Source organism: Gymnoscopelus braueri, assembly GCF_963280865.1.
Source record: "Gymnoscopelus braueri genome assembly, chromosome: 23".
Classification (NCBI taxonomy): Eukaryota; Metazoa; Chordata; class Actinopteri; order Myctophiformes; family Myctophidae; genus Gymnoscopelus; species Gymnoscopelus braueri.
Window position 1 is genome coordinate 14,559,959 of NC_137625.1, and position 26,665 is coordinate 14,586,623.

At 41.5% G+C, this 26,665-nt stretch overlaps 1 protein-coding gene across 4 annotated transcripts; it reads left to right on the forward strand.

Moving 5' to 3' along the window:
• Positions 1 to 1,306: 1,306 nt before the first annotated feature.
• Positions 1,307 to 25,004, forward strand: LOC308079420 (N-acyl-phosphatidylethanolamine-hydrolyzing phospholipase D-like). Of its 4 annotated transcripts, none has more exons than XR_013932609.1 (12): positions 1,307 to 2,257; positions 10,984 to 11,053; positions 12,299 to 12,406; positions 13,403 to 13,543; positions 14,424 to 14,569; positions 15,091 to 15,190; positions 16,629 to 16,732; positions 17,091 to 17,256; positions 18,677 to 18,825; positions 19,598 to 19,712; positions 19,986 to 20,795; positions 22,059 to 25,002. XR_013932609.1 is itself a non-coding variant. In XM_080420896.1 (12 exons), the coding sequence occupies exons 3-12, from the start codon at positions 10,994 to 10,996 to the stop codon at positions 20,115 to 20,117; spliced, it is 1,221 nt and encodes a 406-aa protein (XP_080277022.1). In that variant the 5' UTR covers positions 2,143 to 2,257; positions 3,805 to 3,904; positions 10,984 to 10,993; the 3' UTR covers positions 20,118 to 25,003. The 4 variants fall into 4 exon arrangements, 3 of the variants coding, with proteins under 3 accessions (XP_080277020.1, XP_080277022.1, XP_080277021.1); XM_080420896.1 differs by adding an exon at positions 3,805 to 3,904 and having other exon boundaries at positions 2,143 to 2,257; positions 19,986 to 25,003; XM_080420894.1 differs by having other exon boundaries at positions 19,986 to 25,004.
• The last annotated feature ends 1,661 nt before the right edge of the window (positions 25,005 to 26,665 follow it).

Here is a 26,665-nt window from a genome sequence, read left to right on the forward strand (position 1 = left end):
TGGGCTGGTTTTCCTAGACCTGGTTGCTTGTTGCTTGAATCTGGCAACACTGGTTGGAGTCAGAGTGAAGCTTCACTAAAAACACCATCACGAGAAATGAGTGTTAAGGGCGCGCTCCCACCAAGAGTTGGCTGGCCGCTGTTAAACGCAGGTTGTGCGCGGCCACAGTTTTTTGCAGCCAGCGGATTCTAAAAAACGGGAGTGTCGCGCCTGTCACTCACTTTCAGGAGCCTCCCCGTAAAACTTTTTTTTTTTTTTTTTTTTTTTTTTTTAAACGAACCCAATCCGCCCAGAACCGCGAAAAAAACAAACCCAATCCGCCCAGAACCGCAAAAAAAAAACGCGCGCGCATGTGTCCTGTATCATGCTTAGGGCCCCTGTGGAGTCTAAAGCGGCACTCGGTCCGCCTTCGACTCACCCGATTGGACAGAGGGAGAAAATCAGCGCCTGCCTCCAGCAGTTTTATGCTTAGTCGCGGAGAGCAGATAAACGCAAGGTCTGCGCGACTAGCGGAAAAATCTGCTCTTGCGTGAATCAACGCATTTGCATTGACAATGCATTGGCAGATTCTGCAAACAGCGGCCAGCCAACTCTTGGTGGGAGCGCGCCCTAAGAAAAGAAGTGTGATTAAATCATTTCTAAAATGACTACATAAGAGGAAGACATCAAACGTAGCATCTATCTAAATAACATGTCAACAAGTCCTCTAAAATGCTAGTTTAGATAATGTTGGGGTGGCTTGATAAATGTCATTGTAACTGACATTTTAACAATGAAAGTATATTCAACTAGTATTAATGGTGAAACAGCATGTGATATTTTCACTTTTAATACAGCCCAAACTATTGATGTTCTATATGATTATGTGTTAATGTGAGTCCTGAATGTTCTGTGTTGGATTTTAGTGGGTTATTATTCACAATGGTGTAAAGTAACTAAGTACATGTACTCAAGTACTGTACTGAAGTAACATGTTGAGGTATTTCCAATACTTTTACTTCTACTCCACTAACATAACAGAGGTAAATATTGTACTTTTACTCCACTACAGTTATTTGAAAACTTGACTTACTAGTTACTTATGCTGCAAAACATACATCAACCACTTAAAGGGATATTTCACTTTCAAAACAAATTTGGATGACTTTATCGTCTACCCAGGCTTTTGTGAGCCCCCCAGACAGTTTTTAAGTTGCTTCATTCACTATTTAGATATTTGATATTCATTTTATCAGACACGCCCCCTTCCTATACAAACCCATTGTAACTTCAAACTCCATTTAAACCAGGCTAGATTCATCGGAAACACCCATCCTTGGTTCTGGTGACTGATATTGTCCTTTTAATACGTGAGGAGACCGTGTTTTTTCAATTACTTTTTTCATGTATTTTAAATATTTTTGGGGGAAATGAAAAAAAGTCAATACAATACAATAATAAAATAAAATCGAAAAAAGAAAACCCAGCCCCCTCACGTATTAGGAGGGCAGTGTGAGTCACCAGAATCCAGGACGGGTGTTTTTGATGAATAGTTAAAATGGAGTTTGAAGTTATAATGGGTTTGTATAGGAAGGGGGCAAGTCTGATAAAATGAATATCAAATATCTAAATACTGAATTAAGCAACTTAAGAACTGTCTGGGGGGCTCACAAAAGCCTGAGTAGATGATAAAATGACCAAAAATGTTTAGGAAAGTGAAATATTCCCTTTAAGCCCTATTTTATACATGGGCTATTTGAAATGTGACTCGTTGTGAGCTTGTAGATCGGCTATTTTCAAACATTTTAGTACTTCTACTTTTGGTATTTTAAGTATATTTTGATACCAATACTTTTGTACTTTACTGAAGTAAATTTAGTATTGATACTTTGACTTAAGTAAAACATTTGAGTACTTTTTCCACCACTGACTGTATTCACAGCATCAGAAGCCAAAGGACATTTTCAATTTTATGAACCAATTCGACCTCTTTCTCCATGGCAACCAACCAACGTATAGCCAATCACAGCACGATCGTCCCCTTGGCTATGGGATGTAGGAAGTTGAAGTTGTAACTGGTTATTATTATGTCACATCATATGAACGCACAGTTTTCTTCTTTAATAGTATCTCCAGTGTAAATATGAATGGACTCAGTGTTATTGTTATGTCGCTCGTCAGTGTTTCTGCTGAACTGTCGTAAATCAAACGCGTTCACTCCTCGTTTGAAGTCATGTTTATCAGGAAGAGTCACCTCTTACAAGAACCAGGGTTCCAGGTAAGCAGTCAACTCCAATGTCCAACCCAGAGGAGTAGTTGGCTTTTGTAGATCTGTTGTTTTTGGCAAGCGACACAGAGAGAACGTGTTGATCACCACATCATTTTGCATATGGCTGTTGAAACCAGCTGTCATCTAAAATAACGACTGTCCACATAGAGAAGAAGTCAAGAAGAATGATTTTGAACTCGCTGTGTGAACATATGAAAATCTAGCCATGGTTCACATGACGCTCGTCTGTCACAAGCGTCATGGCGCTACTTGGTCCTGGTTTTTGAAAATGTTATATTTACAACCAGTAAATCTACATAAACGTTCAGATTTCAAATTTAAAGTGCTTACCCCCCGGCCACGGATGTAAAAAGTTAAAGCGCTTGGGTCTAAGTACCCGTATCTTCCATATTGTTCAATAAAAAGCATTTTAATCCGATCGGCGTCCATTTCCCAATTTCTTTAAATAATGTATCAGGTGCAATACACCTCCCAACCGATAGGGGCGCGTCGTTGAAAGCACATGAAGACAATTCGAAAAAATTGGTTCGATCGGATTAAAATGCTTTTTATTGAACAATACGGGTACTTAGAGACGGGCGTTTTAACTTACAACATCCGTGGCCGTGGGGTCAGCACTTTATATTTGAAATCTGAACGTTTATGTAGATGTACGGGTTGTAAATATAACATTAAAAAAAAACAGGAACAAGTAGAGCCATGACTGTCATGGTATGACGGTCATGTTTCAGGGCTACTGAAAACCCAACTTAGTGGAAACAGAACAGGACTTCTTCTTAAAAAAATGCCCAAAATACCCAATTATGAATTAATTGTCCCCCACATTTGCCCCAAAAATCGCAGACTTCGCATAACTTCCAAAATAATATATTGTTATTATTATAATTATTTTATTAATAAAAGGGCAAAATATAAGACCTGCTGAGCGAGCTGCCTGAGTGACGTCATGATATCAGGAGGAGGGGTTTTTGCCATGACGTCAGATCTAGTCTAACGTCTGTTACTGATGTTACATAGGAATTGGTGACCTGCAATTTATTGCTGGCTTCTAGGAGTCGCGTTTTTGACAGATTCACTGTCAAAATTGCGTGAAATATTGGATCGCGGATGCTGATGAAATATCATCCGCACCTTAAACTTTTAAAATATTTTTTAAACTATAGTGTTTTAAAAGTATTCATATACATCATCTACATGTTAAAATGGTGAGAAGTTTTCTAATGCAATTGAAAGATATCTTTAACTTTTCAGTTTCAGCCTGAAATAGCAGCAAAAAATGTCACTGTTTCATAATAATTGCCATAAAATCTGACCTGACCAAAACAAACATCCAATATCACCGCCATTAGCAAAAACATTAAAGCAGCGACCTCTGGGGTCACATAATTACATAGCTCACGAATTGCAATGTAACACCCATACAAGCTGTCTGCGATTACCGACAGTGTCTTGTGTAGTGTGTGGGTTAAGGTTTAGTGTCCAGAATATGATCATCTGAAATAAATAATCAGACAAATGTAAACTATATTCTATAGATCTGGTAAATGACTTATAACTACAGACATCCAGAACCAACGTGTCATCAGTGACAACATTACAGCAACTGTTTGTTTTGCTGTATTCAACATATTTCAGGTAGGTGGAATATATACTGTATATAGACCATAATAACAACATATGTATTCATTTATAAACGTATACCAGGAACATTGGGTTGGGAATTATGGTTTATAACGATGTGCCCAGCTGAATACTGCCTTCTTAATATGTGTCAGTCAGTTTATGGACAATAATACAATATTGTTATTCATCATCATCAGATCTGTATGAGTGACATCCTGGAAACTGTTGTTTGTTGTTTGGAAGGAGGAAAACAAATGTTTTTGGCAGTGTTTGTATTTTTCCTCTGATGATGCTGATAAATCAGTTTCATTGAGAGAGAGGGAGGGAGAGAGAGAGAGAGAGAGAGAGAGACTTTGGTGTGAATTTGTCTTTCATACATTATGACCCCATCAGCATGTTTGCCATGCAATCATCATTGTTTTGGCTGCTGTAGCTCCACAAAAGCTCCATTGTTGCAGCATGGCTGTGTCGGAGAGCCGTGTTAAAGTCCATTCACTGAGCCTCATCTACGCTCCATATGATTTAATGTACACACAAGTACTACACTTCAGCTGTGCTGCAGGCAGCCAGCAGTGACATGTCTTTGTAGTGAAAGTGAGAAAATTAACTGTGCAACTCAATGGTCTTCAACGTTTTTAGCAGGGAAAGGGATGAAGCAGGGACCCCCCACTATATATTGCATTAAATTGTTTTGCAGATTAAACTTTGTGATAGATTTCATGGAGAACTTCATAGAGTTCTTTGTCAGCACTATCAGAAACTTGACCTTTCACTCTGTAATCGGTCTGCTCTTTTTTTCCCTTTTCCCTGTACTCCGGCTATTTTTGGCTAAAGTTCTCCTCAGAATAGGGATTCTAGGGTTCAAGTGGTTAATGGAATTTTTTTATCCTATCACACAAAGATTTGGTGGACCCCCTGTAGGAACTCTGAGGACCCCCTGTTGAAGACCCTGGGCCCTGGTGTAACTCTTGGAGTGTGCAGATCTGTTTAAGAAAGTAGGTAGCTGATATATTGCACTTTTACCTTAGCTCTAGGTATGCTCTTAGTTGCTTGTTTTAGAAGAGAATGCACTTAAGACTTCTGGTGATTAGTAGTTTTCTTGCCTACCTATAATGCACTTATTGTAAGTCGCTTTGGATAAAAGCGTCTGCTAAATGACTGTAATGTAATGTGTCCTCCATGATGTGGTTACATCTGCACACTCCCAGAGTTAGAAATTGATAACATAACACTGTACAGCATTATGTACACTCAGAGTTAATCCTCAGGATTTTACAGTATGCTGTATACTGTTGCGTCAAACTCTAGCTGTCAGAGGCAGAGCATTTGTTCCAGCCCCCCGGTCCCAGGGGTCTCTGGTTGTGTTGATATCCGCCTCAGATCGATGCGGTGAGCACTGAGCAGTGGAGATGAGATGAGAGAGTCAGTCTAATAAACGTTGGAAGCAGCAGACATTGAATGAAAAATTATGCCCAGATGATGTGGTGGGGGGTGTGTGTGCATGTATGACCGTCATGGACGTGCACTTATAGGATCTGATAGGCCAGGAGGGGGGGGTGTGTGTGTGTGTGTGTGTGTGTGTGTGTGTGTGTGTGTGTGTGTGTGTGTGTGTGTGTGTGTGTGTGTGTGTGTGTGTGTGTGTGTGTGAGAGAGTGAGTGAGTGAGTGCTAGAACAAGAGAATTATGTAATTTCTCATCAATATTACACCAGCACTTGAACTTCCCCTCGTGGGGTTTCTCAACCACTGGCTCAGGGGCCCAAAAAGTCAGGGCGGATGAGATATTTTGACAGGGGTCGAGTTTATTTAATATGCTGAGTCCTAACCTCTGCAGTAGTTGTGCAACTAGTTGATGTCAAGTCATATTTGTGGTGGTAGTAGTTGTAGAATAGGTATTAGTTGCAGTAGTAGTAGTAGTTTATATAGATAAATAGAGAGACAGACAGACTGTTGATTCCTCCTGTGGGTAAATCCAGGTGTCATAGTAGCCTGGTAAACCCTCCCTCCGGAAATCTCATTTCCATTTGATTTCAGGAGTGAGTCTGGCCTGATCGCCCATTCTGCAATATTGGCTGTGGGCTGGAGTTGGGCGGGAGTAATACCGTTGACTGACAACCCCTTCAGCCAATGATCGTTGTTCCCCTTCAGCCAATCAGCAATTCACTAGACTAATGTGACGCAACAGGACTTTTGAGACGGCTATGCCCAAAATAGGTTGCCTTATTCGGATACATGCGTGTCACTGCCCGCCCCTGCCGGTTCTCTACATTTTTATTTTTAAATAGGCTCTGTCATGATTAATTATTCACATATATGAAGTTAAACAACTACATTCTATCAAAACGATATCTTAAAACTAAATTCCGTGCTTCAAAAAATAAGTTTGAGAGCGTTTTAAAACCGAAAGTAAAAAGTTTAACTGGCCACAGAAACAATGGCGGATCGTTCCATTTTTGTCGGCTCCACTCGGTCCCATTCGGGCTCACTCGAACTCGCCACTTGATTGGCCAACTGTTGCTGTCAATCACAGAACGATGTGCGACGACGCTGATAGGCTCGTCCATTTGGTGTACGGGCTAGAAACGCCCAGAAAAGCCTTCAGGCCAGACTCACTCCTGAAATCAAATGGAAATTAGATTTCCGGAGGGAGGGTTTACCAGGCTAGTGTCATAGCAGCAACAGCAGTAAGCACGAAACACATACGTACATGTAAGAGTAGAGAGATAAGAATAAATCATTTTGAATTTATGGAAAATATATAATTGACTGAATAGTCAGACACTTGCAGTCAGGCACTTGGTCTGAATTAGTTAATATAATGTACTGTATATATTGATTTATGAATAAGTATGTAATGTCTTGGAGAGAAGTATGCACAACCATACATGATCTATCGTCTATGAATGGATGTATTATGCAAACTACAGACTATCAAGAGTGGATATGAGACGAATATCTGATGACATACAGGACAATCTATCAATAATGAAACATTTACAGCAGTTACACAAACAGGCATCATATGGTTCTGTAATCTGTAGTGTACGTTCCAGTAGTCTGTGTGTGAAAGTACCAGGGTCAAGCAGGATTCATTAATTTAAAAAAAAGAGCAGAACATATGGGGGCTTTGTTTTGGCTACCGGCACAAAGAACTGACCAAGTCGCTCCGTCTTGTACCGGGAGACGATGAGCCTGTGGCTGAATGTGCTCCTCATTCCAACTAGCTCACCACAAAGGGGATGGGAGGGGTTCAGCTTCCTCCTCATCCTGCTCACCTCCGCAACCACATCCAGTGTCCAGTTTTAACTACAGAGCTAGCCATCCTCACCAGCTTGCTAAGTCTGTTGGTGTCCCTTGTTAGTGTCCCTTGTGTTGATGTTACCCCTTTATGTTTTTTAATTTATTTTGGAAAACCTTTTTTTTGGGTGTGCCAGTGAAAGTTACAGGTATGGTGTGTGTGATATCAAATGTGAGCCTACCATAATCACAGTAATCCTTAATCATATTCCATCATATTCAAGGGCTTTTGGAGAGAAGTTAGACAGACTCCATAGAGCACTGCATACTCAGAGTGGAGGTGTGTGTGTCTGTGTCCAGCTGATGGTCGTTAATGTTATCAATTAATCAATTATGTTTCTGCACTTATTTTCGTTTCGGACAAGAATTTTCCTTTTGGTCCTAAAAAACGCAGCTTATCAATTAATCGGTTAATCGATCGATAAGGTTATCAATGATCAATTAATGAATTAATCGATAATTTGCATCTCTAATTGAATCGATTAGTTTTAATTAACTGTTGCAGCCCTACAGTTTATTGTTCATGTTTACATCCAGGAACCTCTCTGGTGCTGCAGGCCTGTAGCATGCCCTCCAGTGTGTCCTTGCAACACCCCTTGGCTGCCGCACAAGCCCTTTTCAACTGGTCCTGGACAGCCTTGCCCCCCTTAGTGGTGTCCCATACCGTGAACGCCCGCTTCTTCCTGATCAACGCAAACAGATAAATGGACCCATTGATCCGGGGCTTGTTGTTGGAAAAAGCAGCGTACCGTTCTGGTGGCCATACAATGCTCTCCTCACAGAACCTGATGTAGTGTGGAGTACAATGGGCAGAGTCCATTGATGTCCTCACCGCAGACCTCCACAAATAAGTCCCAGTCTGTTGTCCTGAAACACACTCCCTTGGCTCCTCTCTGACCACTGCTGGACGAGCCTGGTGGAGGGCCAGTGGTCGATAAAGTACTAAAATCTTTTACTTAAGTAAAAGTATCAATACTGCAATATAGAAATACTCTGTTAAAAGTAAAAGTCCGGAATTCAAAATGTACTTGAGTAAAAGTACAAAAGTGTTGACATCAAAATGTACTTAAAGTACCATAAGTAAAAGTACTCATTATACAGAATGTCCCATTTCAAGTTTTCAAATGTATAGAAGTCTTTAGAAAATAGCCGAAGTGCATATTGTTGAGAAAATGTAGAATAGTTGTAAGGCTTTATTTTTACATAAAATCAGAATCATTAGAATATATTAAAAAGGAATAATACACAAGACATTGGGTTCATACTTCATAGGGTTGAGGAATAATACAGAGGTCACTGAAGGTAGATGGAAAATACCAAGAACACCCAGTAAATAGGAGTGGTGAAGAACTGGTGAGACATGGTAAGAAAAGGTAAACATAACTAGAAAAGAGAACAATGTGCCTACGGTAAATACCGCGGCATGCGCTTTGTGTGCCCCAGCACCTGACGGTAAAGTGATATTGAGTACCGACAGTGAGTGTTTGAACAGAAACTGTGAAAACCCCTATGACTATACAAAAGCATCGTACCATGACCTAAAATTAATCTCATACTAGACCATACCCGGTGAAGTGCGCAGGCGAAAGTAGTTGCAAACGTGGGGTTATTGCACGTCCTGTCGCGCGTCCCGTCGCATGCACGTGCCTCCCCAACGTGCATGCATACACGGCCGCGGAGGCGAGTGTTCGCTCAACAGTGTAACGCAGTGGGGCTGCAGATGCGAGCATGGCGACATTCTTTGACATAAAAATGCGAATAAACAGCTGAGATTTAGTGATATCGAAAAACGGGCTTCGCAGTCCGATGCACATGGTAATAATGGTCAATGGCTGTGTGCAATTTGAGATCAATAGCTCCAGGCACTGAGGAGAACCGGGCAGAATTTTTTTTGGGCTCACAGGTTTGGGCTCACAGGTTTGGGCTCACAGGTTTGGGCTCACAGGTTTGGGCTCAGAGGTTTGGGCTCACAGGTTTGGGCTCACAGGTTTGGGCTCACAGGTTTGGGCTCAGAGGTTTGGGCTCAGAGGTTTGTTGAATTATAGGAAGATAATGAATAACAAATAAAAGGCAGGATATAGCACTTCTGCGAATCCCGTAACCTTGCAAAATTTTGTTGTTTTTCAGAAAAGAACAAAGAAAGGTTAACATTTGATCAACAGGCTGACGAAACACTCCACTCGTCAGTCAACACCAGGGGTGCAATGCTCACTGGACGGCCTTGCACGCTGTGCCGGAACCTATTTGACCAGGAGCACACGCAGGCACATGCATAGATTTAAAACTACTTTAAATTCGCACCTCAACAAAGTTTTCAAAGGCTCCCGACTCACACCTAGCGAATTAACATAGGAATAAGCCTAGATTTATATCAATTGTCAATTGTGTGACTTGCAGTGCAGGTGTTAAGCGACGTGCGCGTCACGTCATAATAGATGAAATAGAGTGCAAGAACATACCAAATGAGCATTGCATGCCTGGTCAACACCCACACTGTAAGAAACGTGCCCGGACTTGACCTGAGAGGCACCTCCCATTCATCGAGAATCGATCTATTGTTCAGAAATTGTATATTAAGCTCTGTAGACTTAGACTCCAGCATGTAAGACTTCATGCCCTTCTGCTGGTTTACTTGTAAAAGGGACTTTAGTTTTCCATCCAGAGCTCTGCTGTTCTTTGCTGTATTCGTTGTATTTGCTGTACTTCAGGTTGTACCATTTGATTTCTTACATTCATTCTGTATTAGCATAGGTTCATTTTATACTGGACATTACTTCATTGAATATTAATAAAACAATTGGCTAATATAATTTTAACTAAACTGCCTGGACATTGATTTCCTTTGGTTTCCTCCTTTAACAATATCTGAACTCATTGGGTTTGTCACTTGAACACATAGCTTAATAAAAATATTTTCTTTGGTGTAGAGGCACAGGAAAACCCTAATATAAAGTGTTGAAGTGGTTAATGTATGTTGTGTAATAATCAAAATCTACAAAGTAACTAGTAACTAAAGTTTTCAAATAATTGTAGTGGAGTAAAAGTACGATATTTGCCTCTGAGATGTAGTGGAGTAGAAGTAAAAGTATTGGGAATTGGAAATACTCAAGTAAAGTACAAATCCCTCAAAATTGTACTTAAGTACTGTACTTGAGTACATTACAGTAGTTACTGTACTTTCCACCACTGGTGAGGGCAGGCAGGCTGCCTCCTTGTATGTTGCTGCAAGCTTGATATGGTGATATGGTTATATAGTGCTAGTGTATGTAGGGGTAGTAATAGTAAACTGTTATATAGTTTTAGTGTATGTATGGGTAGTAATAGTAAACTGTTATATAGTGTTAGTTAGTGTATGTAGGGGTAGTAATAGTAAACTGTTATATAGTGTTAGTTAGTCGTGTATGTAGGGGTAGTAATAGTAAACTGTTATATAGTGTTAGTTAGTGTACTGTATGTAGGGGTAGTAATAGTAAACTGTTATATAGTGTTAGTTAGTGTATGTAGGGGTAGTAATAGTAAACTGTTATATAGTGTTAGTTAGTAGATAGGGGTAGTAATAGTAGTTGCAGGTAGTGGTAGTAATAATAGTAGTGGTAGTTTTAGTAGTAGTAGTAGTAGTAGTAATAACAGGTTTAACAGTTCTCTGAGTTAGAATGTCAGTTGTCCAGCCCTGCTTTGAATAAACTGCAGTGTGATCGCTACAGTACAGATCGCATTCAAATAATATTTAAATTTATGGATATACTGTATGCCTAACGGTATGCAAACTGTGTGTGTGTGTGTGTGTGCGCGCAGCACTGCGCTCATGGAGCAGGCCGTGTCCTCAGACAGAAAAGGATCAGATGAGAAGGTGTTGGACCTGGAGGTACATGTTTTACAATATAAATACTAAATTATACCATGTTGCTATACTATATATGATGTGCTGTACTAAGCAAGGTTTTTGTTATGTTTTTTTTTTTACATTTTCAACCTGGCATCCGTGCTTGGGCATGTCAAAAGTAGCCGATCTACAAGCTCACAATGTGTTGCAATGCGACTCGCTGTGAGCTGAAAATGTAGAGAAAATAAAGCGGATGTCTCGCCTCCCCCCACGTCTGTAAATCAAATTAGTTGAAGCCTATCGAGCTTGATGCTTATCACAAATGGAAATTCAAAAACAACAAGGAAGGGCCTTTCTGTGTGGAGTTTGCATGTTCTCCCCGTGTCCCCTAGGGTAGGTACCCTCACAAAAAAACATGCTGTAATCCTGCTCTCTATACTGCCTCCCCCTGGTCAGCCGGGGCACCTGATGGAGGGGAAAGGAACTGGTTGGAATAACGTGTTCCTTCCATGCGCTACGTCCTACCGGGGAAACTCCCCCCTGTCAGATGATAAGAAGCGGCCTGCTCACTCCTCATGCGTTGAAGGAAGCATGAGCTCAGTTTGGGGCTCTCCCCAGGCAGGCAGAGGGAGAGTAGTGCCCAGGATTAAAAGCTTAGGCATTGGCACTGGGTGAAAAATGGGTTACAAATTTGGGTGGAAAAAAAAAAAAAAACGGTTAGGAAAATGGTGAATGAATGGAAATGACAGATGACAGCTTCCTGTCACCTTTTTTTACTAGCGTTAAGATGGTGGAGCATTGTCTGTTTTGAGAGAATAAGATTCACCTGAAGTGATTAAAGGGGTGAAACAACATTGGGTTCACAACATTCTTTACTGAAGAAAATGTTGTGCGGTAGAGATACAGATTCTCAGATTTAAACAAGTAGATCACACGTAGGAGCTATTCTGTGTTGTTGATCCTGTCTTTTAAATATATATGCATTTTGTCGATAGCAAAATGTTTATATTATTATGTTTATATTTGATAGTGTAATTATTGTTCCATTCCTGTACCGATTTTCACCCATTTGTTATATTGAAAATAAACCTACATTACCAGATTCTATTGTGAAATAAATATAAACTCTGACAGTGATGAGATGAGAGAGCCCTGAGCACTAATAATGACTAAACAAAACCTTGTGGTCATCTGGAATCATCTGTGTGTGTGTGTGTGTGTGTGTGTGTGTGTGTGTGTGCGCGTGTGTGTGCGTGTGTGTGTGTGTGTGTGTGTGTGCGTGTGTAGGTGAATGTGGGTGAGAGTCTGTTAGGTGGAGCAGAGGGTGGAGAGGGTGAAGAAAATACAACTCTCTCCACCCCCTCCAGGAGTTACAGAATGGACTACAGACTGGAGGTAAAAAAACAAAAAAATCACCTCCTTATCATCTCCTCTCATCATCACCTCCTCATCTTAATCATTAACCCATTAAGGCCTGAGATTCCGATTCTACAAAATGTCTTCTAAAACAGTTTTCTGAAAAAATCATGTTGCTATATATCAGTGGTTCTCAAACTTTTTTTCATGTCAAGGACCTCCAAAATTATATGTATTTGGCCGCCGACCCCCCATCTGAAAATGTTTTGTTCCAGGGACCCCCAGAAGCAAAGATTTGAGTTACAAATAATAAAACAAAAAAACAACCGTCAAAAGACGTCATTGGCAGTGAATGAGTCAATATTGAATACATTTTGATCAATACTTATTGTTACGAACATTCAGGGCATACTTAGAAAACATTCAGGGCATATTTGCCAGCAATAGCCTATATATGGAGATCCCCATAGATGGAGACAATAGACCTGCAAAGTCGTCATAGAGACCTAAACGTGCCATATGTACGGAGTCTGACATCAGCGAACCCTTCCCAAAAACTCCATGTATAGACATAACCATCACGTCCAGGACTGACGTCATGGTCCCATATTTGGGCATAACTAACATAGGCAGCTCCATATATGGAGACGTCTGACACTATCTGAGCAGCAGTATAAGAGAGGCTCGACACATCTCAGTAGTTCTGTTCCAGAGCGATCCCGAGAGACATTAGTTACCTACAGAGAGAGAAGCATCTAAGAGAAACCAGTAATAGTTGGTTAGCACAGCCTAAAGCATATTCTCATAGTGGCCTTCAGATCTGTTAACGAATCAGTCTCCAACCCTTCCAGAGTAACCAGCATCAATACCAGACGGATTAATCACCTTACTAACCAACACAGATCACAGACCCAAGGACGAGTAGCTGGATTTACAACCCAGTGAAGCCTCACAGCGGCTCTTGAGTCCGGTTCTAAACAACCAGACGATTATCTGTACTACACTTATTGATTTTATTCTATGTTGTGCTGGCAGGAGGAAGTGACGAGGTCGTGTCGGGACAAACATGGCCGCTGGTCCAACCCCTGGCCCACATGGACCTTCCCTTCCTACGGCACTCTGCTCCGCTTCATGCTGCTGGACAAGAACAACAGCAACATACCTACTAGTACAGAGGTAACTACAACTAACTGACAGTTACATTGATATACACTTAATAATATATACATCTATTGTCTATGATATGGGCAAATTATTAATCATAGTCGATTATTAAGACGATCATCGTTTATATGAATGCTTTTCATCACGTATTGCATCTAATACATTTTTCATGCCAGACACTGGTTCGTCTAGCTGACTTGGTTTACTGGAAATAATGTGCTTGTGTCTGTAACGTTAATGTTGAGCGTGTCACAGTAGTCAGAACAAAGACATTATGCATGCAATGTGGCAGGTCAAATAGTTTCGTGCTTATATCTGGTTAACTTTTTTGGTGTTTACTTCTATGAGAAATGGTGCAAGATATTATTTGGTTATTGGTATATATAGGCTTCTATTTACTTTTATGGTTTTATAATCTGCTCAATGTTCTGCATAATAAAGTTTGTTATGATTGGCTGCATTCTCAGAAATGCAGCCATATATATAGTGATTAGGCGGTTATGTAATAATTGTGACAGGCCTACTAACCAATTTGCATGCCTGCTACTCGTAAAGAGGTTATTATAACTAACTAACTAGCAACAGCAACATACCTATTAATAAAGAGATAACTAACTGTCTGTCTGTCTGTCTGTCTGTCTGTCTGTCTGTCTGTCTGTCTGTCTGTCTGTCTGTCTGTCTGTCTGTCTGTCTGTCTGTCTGTCTGTCTCTCTCTCTCTCTCTCTCTCTCTCTCTCTCTCTCTCTCTCTCTCTCTCTCTCTCTCTCTCTCTCTCTCTCTCTCTCTCTCTCTCTCTCTCTCTCTCTCTCTCTCTCTCTCTCTCTCTCTCTCTCTCTCTCTCTCTCTCTCTCTCTCTCTCTCTCTCTTCCCCCCCCCCCTCTCTCTCTCTCCAGGTTCTAGACTCTGAGCTACCAGTGATGGTTCCATATTTTGTGCGGAGTCCTTCCTCATCAGAGCTGAACAGCAGTGAGAAGCCCTCTGCTCCGGGTCTGCAGGTCACCTGGCTGGGACACGCCTGTGTGCTGGTGGAACTGGACGGGTTGGTTGACCCCCATGTATTTATCCAACAGTGGTAGTCATTGTGAAAGTATTTATCCAACATTAGCACTGTATACAATGGTAGTTGTCATTTCCCCTCTAACCACATGAAGCCTAGTGTCCATCAGTGGTGTAAAGTAACTAATTACATTTACTCAAGTACTGTACTTGAGTACGCTTTTGAGGAATTTTTACTTTACTGGGATATTTCCCATTTTCAATACTTTTACTTCTACTACATTTTGATGCCAATCCTTTTTTATTTTTACTCAAGTAAATTTTGAATTCCGGACCTTTACTTGTAACAGAGTATTTCTACATTGCAGTATTGATACTTTTACTTAAGTAAAGCAATTGAGTACTTTTTCCACCACTGGTCATTTCCGTAATTTCCCACATGAAGCCTAGTGTCCATATTCTGGGGGGCTAACATTTGTCAAAAATAGCACCACAATTGTTGTACTGTATGACGGTACGATGAGAGCACGTGAATCACAGCACATCATTTTAATGTCCATATAGGTTGAATATCCTGACCGACCCCATCTTCAGCCAGAGGGCCTCGCCGCTGCAGTTCCTGGGCCCCAAGCGATACCGCGGACCACCCTGTACCGTCCAACAGGTTGGTAGTGGGGACCACCCTGTCATTGCCACTGAAGAAGACCTTGCGTGGTCGAAACGTTGGTTTCCAAATAAGTCCTGCATCGTGGCTACGAGTGTGCAGCCTCTTTCTTTCTTTTCATATTGACTTACCAAGGTCAGCAGCACCTCACCATTACTGGTGTGCGTCCTCCTCCCTTTTGTTTGATAGAGCAGTGGTTTTCAACCTTTTTCGTGTCCCTCGGACCCCCAAATTGACACAAATTAGCCCACGGACCCCAATTTGAAAAGATATGCCAGGGACTCAACCATTTTGATTTCTTCAAATCAAGAAAATGTCTTCAAAAATTCAGTGTAGATTCAATCTACACTGTATCATCATCATTAGTGTTCATTTAACTCTGAGAGTGTACAAATGGAACCAAATGGACCCGTTGGGGTCCATTTGGTTCCATTTGTACACTCTCAGAGTTGCACACAAGGGGTCAATTTGGTTCCTAACTACTAATTTGGCTGGGGACCCACTGGAACCCCCTCAAGGACCACTGGTGGTCGCCGGACCACTGGTTGAGAACCACTGTGATAGAGGGACCACCCTGTGCCGTACTTGGGCTAGAGCCCTGCACGGAGAGCCCAAAACTCCAGCCCGAGCCCGACCCCTGGCCTGTGGTGTTGGAGCTCGTCTTGTCTACAATTTAATTAGTCCGAGCCCTGTAACCGAGGCCCCGGCATCAAATCAATTCAATCTCTCTGTGATCTTCACTACTCTTTTCATCTCCCCTCCTATCAGTGGTGGAAAGTAACTAAGTACATGTACTCAAGTACTGTACTTAAGTACACTTTTGAGGATGTTTTACTTTACTGTAGTTTCCAATTTTCAGTACTTTTACTTCTACTCTACTACATCTCAGAGGCAAATATTGTACTCCACTACAGTTATTTGAAACCTTCAGTTACTAGTTACTTTGAAAATGTTGATTATTATTACAAAATATATACAGTAGCCACTTCAGCCCTATATACATTTCGGCCATTTGAAAATAGCAGATCTACAAGCCCACAATGCGTCGCATCACGACACATTGTGGGCTTGTAGATTTGCTATTTTCAAAAGATTTTGATACATTTTGAAAACTTGAAATGGGATATTTCTGCATAATGAGTACTTCTACTTTTAATACTTTAAGTACATTTTGATGCCAATACTTTTGTACTTTTACTCAAGTAAATTTTGCATTACTCGACTTTTACCTGTAACAGAGTATATCTACATTGCAGTATTGATACTTTTACTTTAGTAAAACATACTTTTTCCACCACTGCTCGTCTGTCTACAATTTAATTAGCCTGAGCTCTACCCGAGGCCCTGGCATCAAATCAATTTAACCTCTCTGTGATCTTCACTACTCTTTACATCTCCTCCTCCTTTCATCTCTCCTCTGTTGTCCCGTCTCCTCTAGCTCCCCAGGATAGATGCTGTGCTGATCAGTCACTCTCACTATGACCACCTGGACACAGGAACAGTGGCTAGTCTGAACTCTCGCTTTGGAGGGGATCTGCGCTGGTATGTTTTTTTTTATTCTTACAGAACAAAATACATCCAGAGAGACATCAGAAATGTTTAAATACTCACATATATATTCTTCAATTAATTCACAAAAGCATAACAATAGAAAAAATACAAAAAAAAACCAACATCGAACAACATAGACATAGGTATATCTTCTATTTATTAGGCCTACTGTTAAAAACTAGAAGGTGCCAAGATGTTTCTTTTCTTCTAACCTTATCAAGAGTACGAGCCCTTTAAAGACTGGTCAGTATCTGGTTAAAAACAACATTATAGGGGATTGTTTGACCTTGACCTAGTGATATAGAAACGTGCGTCTGTGCGTGCTTTTATGCATGCGTGTGTGTGTTAGGTTCGTACCCATGGGTTTGATGGATTGGTTGGCGAAGGCGGGCTGTGAGAACGTCATGGAACTCGACTGGTGGGAGGAGAACTGTGTGCCGGGTCACGATGACATCACGTTCGTCTGCACCCCCGCTCAGCACTGGAGCAAACGCAACGCGCTGGACGACAATAAGGTGGGCATTAGGCCTGTCACAATTATTACATCATCGTCTAATCGCAATTATTTTGTCATTATCGCCATAATCTTTTCCATGTTGAAAAATGTTCATATATTTTCAAACATTTTCCAAATGCGTCGCGATGCGACGCATTGTGAGCTTGTAGATCTGCTCTTTCCACTATTGATGTTTCTTTTTAAGTACCGGTATAAAGTTATTAAATATTATGTCAGTCATTTCTTTGTATAATTGGGTTATGTGTCATGTCTGCCATGTGCAACTTCAAAGCCTAACAGCCAAACAGAAATGTAATTTTCATCCATATGTAACAGTCCTCAACGACAGAGACACGATTAAATCGTTAATCGCGATTATTTGAGTGACAATTAATCGTCATGTAAAATTTCATAATCGTGACAGCCCTAGTGGGCATTCCTATTTTCATCGTAGAGTTGGGAAACTTGACAGAAAGTTAGTTAGCTTTTCCACGATAGTGTATTGTCAAAAAATCCCAATGGCAACTAAGAATGGGGTTTATTTTTCCCCACTTTACTAGCTGTACTGCATTTTGTTCTGTGGAATAATAATTATACTGGGTGTGATTTTTTTTCATTATTTTTTTTTTTTCATCTGTCAACATTTAAAATTATATCAATAGATTACAGCGGTGGATTGGCATATCTGGGACTGCTTTACAGTGGTACTCACTGGTTCTGGTTCATCATCATATATATATATATATTATATATATTTTTTTTAATCAATCTTTTCATTGGAGAATAATATTTTTACAATAACATTACAGCTCCCCATAGATTTTTCTTTTTTTAAATACAAAACATTGACAACACAATAAAACGCAATCATCATATTTTTTAATATGCTTCACCTTGTATGTATCCTTATATTACACAATTACAGTATATCCTGTGGTGAAGCCCAAGGATATAATTACAAACTTTTTCCAGTTTAGTTAACTGTCTAGCTACTAGCAGATACATATTAAAGACTGGATGCCAAATCATTTTCTACAATTGAACTGAACAATTGAAATTTAGCAAATCCGAAATAGTCAGAATCACATTAATTCTCAAATTCATTCAACACTTGGCCCTTTATCCAACAATGTCAGGTCTGTTGACAAAACCTTGGTGTCTTGGTGTGATTTAATACCAGCCTAAATTTTTGTCATTTTAACCACGTTAAACCATGTTTTTATATATCCAGGATCACTTGCTCATGGACATAGAAAGCTGTGATCAGTGTTATAAACTACAGATGGGCAAAAAAGGAGAAGAAATTGTCCGAAATTCAATTGTTGGCCTTTTTGTCTTTTTTTAAGCCAAATATTGATTAATCGGCCGACCGCTATTTGTTTTTGCTGTAACTTTGCTGTCAGGGCTCCTGAACTTGTTTATTTTGTGTGGTCACTCAGTCTCTGTGGGGGAGCTGGTCAGTGTTGGGTCCGGCTCACCGGTTCTTCTTCGCTGGTGATACTGGATACTGTTCCTCCTTCCTGGAGATCGGACGACGCTTTGGACCCTTCAACCTCGCTGCCATCCCTATAGGAGCCTACCTGCCCAGGTCTCACACACACCCATATACCCTATATACCATTGGTTCTCAACGTGGTGGGGTCCTTGGGGGGGTTCCAGGGGGTCCCCAGCAAAATGCGTTAATATAGGATCACAATAATTTTAACCACTTTAACCTTTTATACTTTGGTTATTCAAAAATCGCAGATATACAAGCTCATATCATGAAAAATCAGGAACATTTGTGCAAACCTTTGAATGTATATATTTTTTAAGCGAACTTTGTAACTCAAATCTTTGCTTCTGGGGGGTTCCTGGAACAAAATATTTTCCGATGGGAGTCCGCGGCCAAGTACATATCATTTTGGGGGTCCCTGACATGAAAAGGTTTGAGAACCACTGCCCTATATAATAAAAAAAAAAACTTGTCTCACCTCAAACTTGTCTCAAAAAAAGCTTGTCTCACCTCTGCTCTACTCATTTTGTTTGTTTTTTCCATTGCACTGGACCCCCCTCAAGTACCCCCTCCCCAAGCCCCTCTGTGCATCGCTAGTGAGGATTCACTGACCAATCCGTAGTCAGCAGCGTTTCAAGTCACCATTTGGTGTCAGCTTGGCCCCGCATGGAACTGCACCAAAAAATAGACACAACAAAAGTAACTCCAACTACCTGCACTAATGGAAAAGCAAAACATTTGGGTAGAGCCGTGTACTGTAAGGGGCCAGTACTGTACACACTACCTATTGGAGTTGGAACCCTAATGTGTGTGTGTGTGTGTGTGTGTGGGTGTGCGTGTGTGTGTGTGTGTGTGTGTCCTGCAGGGATGTAATGCGTGGACAGCATGTGGATCCAGAAGAAGCTGTTCAGATCCACATAGACGTTCAGGCTAAACACTCTGTGGCCATTCACTGGGGAACATTCGCCCTTGCATATGAGGTAGCTGTGTGTGTGTGTGTGTGTGTTTGTGTGTGTGATAAGAGCAAGAAAACAGTGTGACATACAATACTACACAACCAAATACACTGTCAAGAATGCCTTTTACTACACAGTCTCTCTTTCTCCACAACTTCTCTCTCCACCAACCCCTCTACCCTTTCTACCTCTCATTCTTCTTTTCCTCTCTCTCTCTCCATCCCTCCCCTACTTCCCCACATCTCCCTCTGTCTATCCCTCTCTCCTCCCCTCCACCCATCTCTCTCTCTCCCTCAGCCTTACCTGGATCCTCCTCTCCGTCTCAAAGAGGCGTTGGAGAAGAAGAATTTACCTCCGGACATCTTCTTCACTTTGACCCACGGGGAGACACGCCTGCTGACATCGCCGCCAAAGGAGGTCCTCCACTGATGACATCACATGAAGGGGGATGTCTCTGGCAGATGACATCAGAGGGACAGGTGATGACATCACCGCGTCACATAGTACCGACAGACTCCAACTCTGAATGTTTCATCATCATAATGGTCAGGTTTCATTCTGTTGACTCCCTGACCAGAAAGACAATGCAGAAAGCTGAGAGGGCGACAGGGTAGGACGGATCTATAATGTGTTATCTAGGATACTGAGTTTCCTATACAGTTTTTGTCCAAATGTTGTGTTTAATCAACTTTTGTCACTTTTCATGATGCAGTTGAGTGCAGTATTAAAGCGTCAGTTGCCAAATATTTTCTTTTTTTCTTTTAGAAAGTAGCGATGATAGAATCAAATTCTGCATTCTAAAACCAGCTACTTGGCTTGAGTTTTTAATGTGCTTTTAAAAGCAAAAAAGTCATTTGTGAGCCAACCAAAGAATTGGTCCGATCAGCTGGAACAACGACGCAGACCGCGGCGTTGTCGACGCAAACGTTGGGCGAGAGTTTCACCGATGGGAGAGTTTTTCGCCAATGGCTCCTGCATTGCTTGCGGTGTGTAATTCCAAAAAAAAAACTGTTGGTTATAGCAATCACTGTAAATGTTACAGTGTTTGTGTGTTTATAATGTTTTACTGTGTAAAACACAGGGGCAGAATTCAGACGGAAGTTCAAGGTGATTTATGTTTTCACAAGTTGCCGAGCATGCTAGAGTCCGTGCCCAACATCTTTTTAAGCCTGATGTATACGTAGTTGTGCGAGGGTGTGGCACACTGAAAATAGCCGATCTACAGTATTGTAGCTTTGTATATCGTCTCTGTCGGGTGGAAACCTCCTATGTGCAAAACAGTTACTTTTCAGGATTCAAATTCAAAAACGGCAAAAGTAGCAGATCGACAAGCTCGAAACGCGTCGCTTCGCGCCGCGTTTCGAGCTTGTCGATCTGCTACTTTTGATGCTTTTGTGTGACGCTGTAGTGTGATCAAGTAGGACACGGTGGCGCAGTCGGTAGCGTTGTCGCCTCACAGCTAGAAGGTCCTGGGTTCGATTCGCGCCGGGGACGCCGTGGGCGTGTCCTCTCCTCCGCGTCATCAGTGCCCATACCCTAGGTGGGGTTGGCGAAAGGGCCTTTCTGTGTGGAGTTTGCATGTTCTCCCCGTGTCCCCTAGGGTAGGTACTAGTAGTGCCCTCACAAAAAAACATGCAGTAATCCTAGTCTAGGCAGGACCTGAGGGGCGATTGTTGCCGACAGCCGTCATGCTTCTTTCCTCTTATTCTACACCAGGAAGTGCTCGAAACTATTGTTCATGAAGTCCCGCAGTATATGAACATGTGTACATGAGCCAATGCAAAACGATAACCAGACATGGCATCAACACAAACAATCGGACACTGACATTGACACCATATTATGCTCATATTAGCATATTAATATTAGCGATCGGCCGTATTCATTCAGTCACTGCTGGTCACTGTCCCTCAAACGATTCCGTAGAGTCTTTATTCCTTCTGCTCAGACGGGCCTTTTTCTTTCCTCTTCTTCTACACGTGTCAACTTTTGTCCCTTTTCATGATTCAGTTGAGTGCAGTATTAAAGCGTCAGTTGCCAAATATTTTCCTTTTTTTCTTTTAGAAAGTAGCGATGATAGAATCAAATTCTGCATTCTAAAACCAGCTACTTGGCTTGAGTTTTTAATGTGCTTTTAAAAGCAAAAAAGTCATTTGTGAGCCAACCAAAGAATTAGTCCGATAAGCCGGAACGACGACGCAGACCGCAGCGTTGTCGACGCAAACGTTGGGCGAGAGTTTCACCGATGGGAGAGTTTTTTGCCAATGGCTCCTGCATTGCTTGCGGTGTGTAATTCCCCCCCAAAAAAAAACATGTTTATAATGTTTTACTGTGTAAAACACAGGGGCAGAATTCAGACGGAAGTTCAAGGTGATTTATGTTTTCACAAAGTTGCAAAGCATGCTAGAGTCCATGCCCAACATCTTTTTAAGCCTGATGTATACGTAGTTGTGCGAGGGTGTGGCACACTGAAAATAGCCGATCTACGGTATAAGCTTGTATATCGTCTCTGTCGGGTGGAAACCTCCTATGTGCAAAACAGTTACTTTTCAGGATTCAAATTCAAAAGCGGCAAAAGTAGCAGGTCTACAAGCTTGATTAGTTTATTATGTACATCAAAATGTAGTCAAAATAACAAAGATCACAATAAAAAAATAAGACTAAACACAATACCGTGGTTTAACAATAAAGTGGATCAGTTTTGTTAAATTGGCCTCGAGTTAACGACCCGACATATTTACAAATGTTGAGGAGAAACAGTTGGAAAATGTCTAACGTGCATTGTCCTGTTAAAAAAAACCTACACATTAAAGGGCCTTTCGGAGCAGCAGAATGTCGTTCTTTTTGTACCACATTCCCTCGCCGCCTACCGGGAATCCGTAGAAAGTCACCGAACAAACTCCCAGCAGGTGGCCGATTTCCTGTGCCAGAGGCTTATATTTGCGCCTCGTCGCCCTTGCGTGACAACGCAGCGATCTGCCATTCCTCACGTTTACGATGGTGACGCCGATCACGGGTGCCTCACCGCTCTTCACGCAGATCAGGTCCGGCCCCAGTGGCCTGCCGTCTGCATCGGGAATGGTCGGTTCTTGGTAACATGTCCAACCGGAGTCCTTCGCTATCTTGGATAGCTCGTCACAAACGCCGTTGTGCCGTTTTAACCTGCTCTTCGACACGCTGCGGCAACGACCCAATATGTGTGAGATGGACTCAAACTTAACTCGACATCGTCTACACCAGGCATTGCACTTTGGCCTCGTCACGTCCGGTGCTGTGGGATGGGCCCTTGGCCCGACCCACCTCTCTTGATCAGACTCTCTTGGTCAGGCACCGCGGTAATTAAGCCGTCTCTACGCCGCAACAACCTGATCTTATTGCCCACTTGCTGCACGCTTTTCCTAGTGACCAACAACCGGTGGACTACCCGGTAGTTGGTCCATCCTTGTGCGCTCACCAATTCGGCCAGTCGCTCGGTTTCCTCCGGTGACCACCTCGCTTTTGTTTCAGCCCGTTCCGACAACCTTTCTGCTTGAAATTGTTCTCTGTGCATCATGCTTTTGTGCAGCTGCCACCGGGTACAACCACCCTGAGTTGGTTGGACGCCCCCGGCCTGTAAGCAATTGAGCTTGTGGTCTGGCAATGAGGTTGTGGTCTGGCCAACGTTGTCGTCCGCAAACAGTCTTCTCCTCAGTGCAGGAGTTGTAGGCGCCTTGGCCATTAGTTCTCTCTGGCGTCTGCACCATTTGGTCCTCTTCTCACTATTCCTCATTGGTGTAGAGGCCATCTTGGTAGTCTGTCCCTCCGAACGATTCCGTAAAGAGGTCCGTCTTGGTTCTTTCTGTTCAGACGGGTCTATTTGCTGACAGCCGGTCCTCTGACTGGGGACACAGGAGGGGAAGGGTGGAACACAGAAGCTAGCATTAGTGAAATTCCCAACGGGTTGCCCACACACATTACAGAGACACTCGGCAAAGAAAAAAATAAACGCATAATTCCCAGACATCATTAACTAAAAAGATTGCTTCCAGCAATAATTCACCCCCCTTACAGGGATCCAGGTTCTCCCCAGGCTGGCAGAGGAAGAGTAGCGGCCCGGGAATTACAAGCTTAGGCATTGACTACAAAATAGTGGGATAAAAATGTAGGAAAGAAATGTAGGGCGTTAATTTACAAAAAAACACCAAAAGTGAAAGTATGGAGATAAGAGGTTTCTGCCCGACAGCAACGATAATGGTCTATCTGTGCACGACACCCGCACACAACTAAATCCTGCTTCAGCCTGCCGTGCAGAAAAGCCACTGTCTTGGCCACCAGGAATTCAACTGAAGCCTGTGTGGTGTTGACCTCTTGACCTGCTCAGGTCCTCACTGGTCCACCCAGGGGAACCTGAAGCCTGAGTTACATGTTTGTGTCCTAACATGCCAACAAGACCATGAATGGGTTTTAGATTTCACATTCAAAGTTTACTCCCATTAGCCCATTAAAACCGGGAACGCACTTTAACCATTATTTTTAATACGTTTGGCTATTCAACTACGAGCTTGTATATCTGCTATTCTTTTTGAAAAATCGTGGGCAAATCTTTGAATATACATTTTTAACTCAAATCTTTGCTTCTGGGGATTCCACAAATGTCTTCTAAATCCTAACAGTAAAAAAAAACATATGCTGCTATATATATCAGTGGTTCTCAATCTTTTTCATGTCAAGGACCCCCTACAATGAATATGTATTCAGCCACGGACCCCATCTCAAAATGTTTTGTTCCAGGGACCCCCAGAAGCAAAGATTTGAGTTAGCAGTGTATGCATATATATTCAAAGATTTGCACACATTTTCACGATTTCAAAAATAGCAGATCTACAAGCTCGTAGCGCGGCACTCTCGGTGCCACGCTATGAGCTTGTAGATCTGCTTTTTTTGAATAGCCAAAATAAATCTTAAAATGACACAGATGCGTTCCCGGTCTTAGGGTTGAAGGATGAAACATTGTTCACTTCTGTACCAACTGTTTCAAAATGTTGTTCCTTTTTAATGGATTAAAGACGGGTGTGGACATCAGTCTAAGAGTTGTCTTGTCTGTAGTTCAGCTGGAGTTTTTCCGAGGTTTTCAATCTGGCAACAATAACGATATTGAACATTCCAACCTTTTTAGAACAACAAGAAGAGACCAATGATAGCTCACCCCTGTCTAAACGATGGATGTATTTGACTTAGTTGTAATAAAGTCTTGAATTGGAAATGGTTGTGTGGAATTTTTTTGACTTATTTTTACCTGAGTCAGATAATATTGTAACTATCCAAATTGACTGGCAAAAGCACATTCATTTGACGAGTTGAAGTCATAATGAACACCAGTGGTGGAAAAAGTACTCAGATATTTTACTTAAGTAAAAGTATCAATACCACAATATAAAAATACTCTGTTACAAGTAAAATGCCTGTGTTTTAAATGTTACTTGAGTAAAAGTACAAAAGTATTGGCTTCAAAATATACTTCAAGTACCAAAAGTAAAAGTACTAAAATGACTGAAAATAGCCGATCTACAAGCTCACAATGCGTCGCGCCGACGTGTTGTGAGCCTGTATATCGGCGATTTTCAAATAGCCTATGTTTAAAATAGAGCCAATGTTTTTTAATATATGTATGCATGTTTTATAATATAATAATTTACATCTGCAAAGTAACTAGTAACTAAACTTTTCAACTAATTGTAGTGGAGTAAAAAGTACAATATTTACCTCTGAGATGTAGTGGAGTAGAAGTAAAAGTACTGAAAACTGGAAATACTCCAGTAAAGTAAAAATAACTCAAAATTGTACTTAACAGTACTTGAGTAAATGTGCTTAGTTCCTTTCCACCACTGATGAATACTGACCATCAATGGGTCTATCTAATATATCATCGCTGTCAGGTGGAAACCTCATATGTCCAAAAGCGTTCCTTTTTATTATATATATTATTTTAAACATTTAAAGAGTGAAAATAGCAGATCAGGTGAAATAAAAGGCCTCCTTAAATGCTATTGCTGCTAATTTTGTGCTTATACCTTGTTCTATTATATCTTGTTTTATGTATATTGTTAGCACAGTCTGTGGAGCGTGTCACACCAACATTTAAAGGCATATACTTGTTTGATGAGTGACTGCCAAATAAACCTTGAATCTTAAAAGCTACAAGTCAGGACTTATTTTAAGAGCATAATGCAAGACAATGGACAAAATGCAAAACACCGGTGCGGTGGAGGTAAGACATATGCCCCTCATAGCAGGGGTTGAGAGTTAAACCCTCATCATTTAGCTTCATTATAGAGCCAACTCCTGGAGGAAAGATTGAAAAAGCTCATAATGGGAGTCAGGCTGGGATTCACCAACAATGATCAGATTAAGCGTAGTTTAGGTACTTAATCAAGACTGTGTTGATCTGATTTAGCGGCATGTCTGCTCACTAGCAAGCGCGCTTTAGCCAACTGATTAGTGCAGGGGTCTTCAACAGGGGGTCCGGGACCCCTAGGGGGTCCTCAGAGTTACTACAGGGGGTCCGCCAAATGTGTGATATAATTTTTTTTACCTTAACCACTGGAACCCTAGCATCCCTTTTCTAAGGAGAACTTTACCAAAAAATTGCAGATCTACAAGCTCACAATGCCTCGCGCTGCAAGGCGTTGTGAGCTTGTAGATCGGCAATTTTTTGGCAAAGGTGTTTGGTGTAGAGGGAAAAAAGAGCAGACCAAGTAAACAAAAAAAGTTAAATCTGAAACACAATTTTCTACAATATAGAGGGGGTCCCTGCTTCATCTCTCTCTCAGCTAGGGGGTCCTTGGCCTGAAAACGTTGAAGACCCCTGGATTAGTGCATCTGACTGGGATATGAGACTCGGGTGCGGCATGATTATTTCCTTTCGTCTTTCTAGATGAAGAAACTGATTATAACAACCCCAATGTCATTCATATAAGGTATTTCCAGTGGTGGAAGAA